This window comes from Nanorana parkeri, unplaced genomic scaffold, assembly GCF_000935625.1.
Source record: "Nanorana parkeri isolate BGI_ZX_2015 unplaced genomic scaffold, ASM93562v1 scaffold161, whole genome shotgun sequence".
Classification (NCBI taxonomy): Eukaryota; Metazoa; Chordata; class Amphibia; order Anura; family Dicroglossidae; genus Nanorana; species Nanorana parkeri.
In genome coordinates, this window is record NW_017306429.1 from 971,214 (window position 1) to 977,779 (window position 6,566).

Here is a 6,566-nt window from a genome sequence, read left to right on the forward strand (position 1 = left end):
AGAGAGAATGCTAAGTTGCATCCAAAGAACACCATACCTACTGTGAAGCATGGGGGTGGCAACATCATGCTTTGGGGCTGTTTCTCTGCAAAGGGACCAGGACGACTGATCCGTGTACAGGACAGAATGAATGGGGCCATGTATCCTGAGATTTTGAGTGCAAACCTCCTTCCATCAGCAAGGGCATTGAAGATGAAACGTGGCTGGGTCTTTCAACATGACAATGATTCCAAACATACCACCCGGGCAACGAAGGAGTGGCTTTGTAAGAAGCATTTCAAGGTCCCGGAGTGGCCTAGCCAGTCTCCAGATCTCAACCCCATAGAAAATCTTGGGAGGGAGTTGAAAGTCCGTGTTGCCCAGCGACAGCCCCAAAACATCACTGCTCTAGAGGAGATCTGCATGGAGGAATGGGCCAACATACCAGCAACAGTGTGTGCCAACCTTGTGAAGACGTACAGGACACGTTTGACCTCTGTCATTGCCAACAAAGGATATATAACAAAGTATTGAGATGACCTTTTGATATTGACCAAATACTTATTTTCCACCATAATTTGCAAATAAATTGGTTCCAAATCAGCCAATGTGATTTGTCTGGATTTTTTTTCTCATTTTGTCTCTCATAGTTGAGGTCTACCTATGATGCCAATTATGTGGCTGACTAAATACTTTTTTGCCCCACTGTATATATATGTTACTTTCATTATAATAAATAAATGTGCTTCAGTTAGGGTTAAAGCCACATTGAACCTTCAAGTTTTGTACTTGATAAACAGGCAGGCCTTGTTGACTAGAGCACTGTGCAGGAGGAGTGTCAGACCACTGGAGACTCAGACTGCTGCGCTCTGTGTAAGAGTAGTGGTCTGGCTCTCCAGTGTGCTGTTGACACAGGCAGCTTTTACAGTTCAAAAAACATACACAAAAAGTAGTGCCATATGTTTTACTTGTAAAGCAGCGTGATACATAAGCTGTTGGCATTCATTTGCATGACACCCCAATGCAGCTCCCGCAGTGCAGAACAATGCATGGTACCACAATACTATGCAATGTGGTGGGGGAAAAAAGTAGTGCATCCACCAGGAGGTGTGTTGGGGTGCCATTCAAATGAACGGCAATGCATCTACTGCATGGTATGGTGCGCTGTGACAGCATGCGCAAAATGCATGGAATCATGCATTTAGCGCAATGCAGAGGTGCGAACTGGTTCTTACCAATTTTAGGTTCTTTAATTTCATAGGAAGTTATCATTATTAATAATAATACCAATGTTACAGCCTTTTAGGGCATTATTGAGGAGGAAGGATATGATGTCCTTATGGGTGTCACTATGACTATTAAAAGCTAACAGCATGAGAGCAGAGAATGTGAGAGCAGACACAACACGTTAACTGTAAAAAAAAAAAAATACATATAAATTCCATTTTTCTAGACATGCCCAAAAAACATTTTGGGAGAATATTACCATGACGTGAGCAGTGCAATGTGGGTAACCTCAGTGTTCTCTAGAGCACGTTAGACAGGAGTCTCATGCTTGTTCTCAAACTGCTCCAACACATTTAAAAAATCATATTTTATTTGAGGGTGCACATTGTGAAGCTTGCAAGTACTCATATCAAATAATACATATACAGAAAGTTGACAAGGCAGGATGTGATCACGTGTCGCGACTGCTTCTACCATGTGATTAAATGATTGTATCCAGAAAGATGAAAGCACGACTCGCATTTCATGATCTTTAAGAATGTTTTCACTTTCAAACAAATTGTGGAAATGATGAAACCCAATACAGTATGGTTCTGGCACAGAGTCGACAGACACTGCAATATGAACATATGTTCAACTAGAAAGTGCACAAACTTTAGAAAAATTAAGATGTTTAGCTACATTAAATTTCTTATTTTGAACATAGTTCATTTGGTCGACAGTATATAGACATCATTGGAAATGTTCCACGCTACACATTTGAAGTTGGTTTTTAAACCCTTCATGGCTCCATCCATTTTGAATAAGACTCTGCTGGATGATTTTAATTTTTATTAATACAGGGTAGCAGAGCATTTTGGCCAAAGTGGCATGTAGTCTACTGCTGTTGGCCTATACAGGTGAAACTCGAATAATTAGAATATCGCGCAAAGTTCATTTATTTCACTAATGCAACTTAAAAGGTGAAACTAATATATGAGATAGACTCATTACATGCAAAGCAAGATAATTCAAGCCGTGATTTGTCATAATTGTGATGATTATGGCTTACAGCTCATGAAAACCCCAAGAACTCCAAATCCACAACCTCAAAAAAGTAGATTATTACATGCAATCAATAAAACAAGGATTGTACATAGAACAATATCGGACCTCTGAAAAGTACAAGCATGCATATGTACTCAGTACTTGGTTTGGGCCCCTTTTGCAGCAATTACTGTCATTACTTTTGCACGATATTCTAATTATTCGAGTTTCACCTGTACATGTGTAGATATAGACATCACTCCAGCTATTGTGAAGGCCAAATACTCCTGTTCTTGCTTGTTGTTTAATTATATTCCTGTGTCCTGATTGATGCTTGTGTCATACACAGCGCTGTACAGTGCATGCACAGCTGTACATTGGAGGTAAAATTGCTGGTATTTCATGTATTTCTGCATGAACAACTACTACAGTGTGGTATGATTTAAGGTAAAGTCAAATTAAACAAAATCAATCTGTTCAAACTAATAACAATAATAATATTTGTAATATTAATACAGTATATAATCCTTTGAAAAAGTACAAAAAAAGTAAGTGAATAATCTAGGACAACACAGCTGAACTGGAAAGTGAGCTGAATTGGAGAATTTTTCCAAATCGGCTATGTTGTCCTAGATTGTTCACTTCTCCTGCCTTCTCCAAACTCTTCACCCTTTTGTGAATAACCCTGTAGATCTTGATTGAAATATTGCCTACAGATAAATGTCATCTACCTAAACAAATAACACATACAATTGACATGAGGTATTCATTTTCATGATCTAAATGAATGAAAATGCTGATTTTTTTTTTTCAGTGGCATAGCTGGCTTTTTTTCTAATCAGGAAGCCAGCAGGGGTTATGACCCGCCTCGCGGCTTCACTTGTTGCTAGGCAGCCTGGCTTCCTAACCAATCAGGAAGCCGGGCGGCACATCATGACCCGCCTCCCAGCTTCCTGATTGGTCAGGAAACTATAAAATGTGCAAGCTTTGTATTCAGTCAGAATGCAATGGAACCTCCTAAAGAGGAGTCCACAGAGTCTCCAGTTCCCAAGGATTCTTTACCAATTCAACAGAAGCTAAGTTATAGCAGTACTACCTTGGAGCAGAAGAATCCTAAAAAACTTACTAAGCTGCAGGACTATGGGGTTAATTTGCTAAGGGCAAAAAACAGTATTTTTGCTTGCACTTGATTGGATGATGGAAGTCAGCAGAGCGTCAACTCCTCCAATAAACTAAGGGAAAATACATTTGCAAAGTGAGCAGACAAGTGTTAGATTGGGCTTCTACAGTTGTAGGCATCCCTTAGTCACAATGGGGTCTATTCACGAAGCTGCCGAGGGATCTGGCCGTAGCTTCGGCCGATCCTTCGGCTAGCTTCGGCCCCAGGACCCATTCGGAGTCATTTCAGCATTGTTGTGTGCTGTCGGAGTCTGTTGACAGTGTCTTTGCTCTTATGCACCAATATTAGCCTGTTCCTTTTAAACCTTTAGCAAAGAAGAAACCAAAGTTTCAGTGTCTCCTCTTTCACATCTGATCAGAATCCATATTATTAAGAGAATCTGTACAGGCTGTAGTGATGCTCAGAGAAAGGCAAAGTATGAGGACAGTATGGAGCCATGTAATTATTCAGGTGGGGTATTGCAATTTATATTACACAATGTCAAGGAATGTCCTATTTGTCTTGAGTTCTGCAATCACATCCTCTGGTTTTATACTGTTTGCAGCTAAAGGACTCCCGGCATCTGCAATTATAGTGAAAAACAGCAGCTGAAAAGCCAACTATTACATCATGTAGGGAGTGTAATTAACTAAAAGAAAGGAAATTCCAAATTGTAGATTACTGTAGATCCTTGATGAGTTTCTTTCCTGTTCTGCTGACCATATCTTTACATTGTAAATACTGCCATGAAAGCATGTCTTTTCCAATAACTTTGCTGGAAATGGGAAACAAAGTCTGCCATTATCCATCACTGCACTGCCGTCTGGAAACCTGAGTGAGCTGAGAGCACCATCATATTCCCCTTTATAGAACTGTAGGCAGCATTATAATACAGTAACATAAAGTAAAGTGGTATTCCATGCTTTAGAAATCAAGTCATATAAATGGCAGCTGTTAGCTTTCCAACTGTAATGGCAGTTAGTTTTGTAGTCATCATGTATCAGCAAGAACTTTATATTGTATATAGCCACCATTCAGACTGAAACTTGACCGTTGGAATCTGAAAGTTTTTTAAAGGTTTTTAAAAAGCAGAACAACCATGACAAATTATTAAAATACCGTTGTCTAGGTTGGTAAGTGCTTATCAGAAATACTCTGTGGTAAACAGGTTTCAAAAATAGATCTCAGCATTAACAACACAAGAAGAAGCAGAAGAAGACTAAAAAATTGCAACAGAATCAAGTTGAATTTCTATATCAATCCATGTCTCATTCCAAGTCTTAAAAGCAGATACTAGTATGGCACTTACTCTCAGAATCATAACGTTTGAATCAGATTGGTGGTTAGATAGTAATACCGTAAATTATTATTTTAAAGTAAGTGACCCCAAAATGCCTAGCCGATGTCATATTTAATTTTAGCCATCTCTGACACTATAATTTACAGAAATGTACTACATTCCATACAAAGCAAAAATGTTGCAGCGCTTATCTTTCCTTCCATAATTGAAGAGGTGTATATACTGTATAATTATTTATGAATTTCCTAGTTTTTAAAAAAATGCAGCCATATCTCCTAGTACTGCATACCTCCCTTGCATAAATATGATGTATTGATACAGAAGTAGAGATGCTGTGCCGCCAATCCCTCTGTACTAAGGGCCCACTCTGTAGTGATTGCAGTGACACTCATAGGATTAACATGACAGCTTTTGTCTTTTTAACATCATAGAAATGCTCCTAGCAGCCAAAGCTCCTACTGCCTGTGGTTAGAGACATTCCAATCTGCTGAATAGGCCCCAGAGATGAGTAAGTAATAGAGAGCTGTGGGAATCTGCGACCTGTAAAAGTATGAGTGATATAAGACTGTGTGTGCATATATATTCTCATATTTAAATTCTAATTTACCACTAATGTTGTTTCAAGGTGCGATATAATTTTCCAGTTATCATGCAAACATCACCCTCTATGTTTTTGGAAAACCATTTAGGAATAACACCATTACAACATAAAAGGTCAGGAATTTGATTTTTCAACACGTCCAGCGCTTTCTGTCTCCGTTTCAGCACCCTAATACCCTTTGACAGGGTGTATGTGAATAGCGTAACCTGGCCTGGCCTTACTGGGAATAAGTAAGATAGAGCTCGTATTAGCTGTTTCATCTGGCAGCAATTAATTTCATACAAGATTTTTGAAACATGGACAAGGCAGATTTCCCGATAAGGGATTAAAGATAAAACTGCAAATCTGCAGGGCCTGGTCAGTGGAATGTATAACAGCTACACATTTCCATGTCTCCATTCTTCAGTTTGTCAAAAAAATTGATAAAGACATGCATACAAAACAGACGGGGGAGAGGATTGCTCACCCTTAGAAAGTGATAGAAATTACTCATCTCATTACACGAATTACCTCGGCTAATTTGACAGTGTGCTGGTTATCTTCTTCGCAGTGTGGAATGTCTGCCCTTAGGACAAGTAGGGCCATATGTAACCCTTGCGAAAAGTACTGCGAGAGGGCTTTTCTCACTCTCCTCTTCACCTCGTCCTGGCTCAGGCTGCTATGAGGGATACCAGGTGTGTCTAGCACCTGCAGTTGTAGGCCCAGCTCCCTCCCCATTCGACGAGCAAAATTGGGCATTCGCGTTCTGCACAGTCGACAGTCTTTGGTCACGGAGTGTGGGAAAAACTTGCTCTCAAATTCATAACTTCCCAGCAGGCTGTTTCCGAGAGAACTCTTACCACATTTCGTCTTTCCCAGTAGAAGCAGATTAATGGTGATCTCATTATTACCATCCATTTCTACTCTGTCAAAATAGAGTAATCACAGGACAGATGTTAATATCAGCAACCTCAGGATTTATGGCTTGCAGGTTATATCCAAAGAACACCTATAAATGACCAGATTGATGCCAAGCCGTTAGATGTAGGACTATTGGTCATAACAACACAACTTCCTGAGGACATGTGAGGACTATTTTATGATGCTTTTCAAAAACAATGTAAAAAAAATATATAGGTCCCCGTCCTCTTGACATTTTACAGCCCGATTTACAATGTGACCAGAGAACCTACATTGCCTATGGTGAAAAGTGGATATATGCTGTGCAGTGTGAGCAAAAGAATAACTGAATGTGACATTGTAATCTTATTACATTTTAACCATATCCTTGTCTG

At 39.5% G+C, this 6,566-nt stretch overlaps 1 protein-coding gene across 1 annotated transcript in view; it reads right to left on the bottom strand.

Moving 5' to 3' along the window:
* GIMD1 (GIMAP family P-loop NTPase domain containing 1) overlaps window positions 1–6,189 on the bottom strand; it is an 11,055-nt gene extending 4,866 nt beyond the window's left edge. Inside the window, exon 1 of the mRNA XM_018554486.1 lies at window positions 5,803–6,189. Within this exon, the coding sequence (XP_018409988.1) occupies window positions 5,803–6,189 (387 nt within the window). The remainder of the gene's footprint in view (window positions 1–5,802) is intronic.
* Window positions 6,190–6,566: the final 377 nt, after the last annotated feature.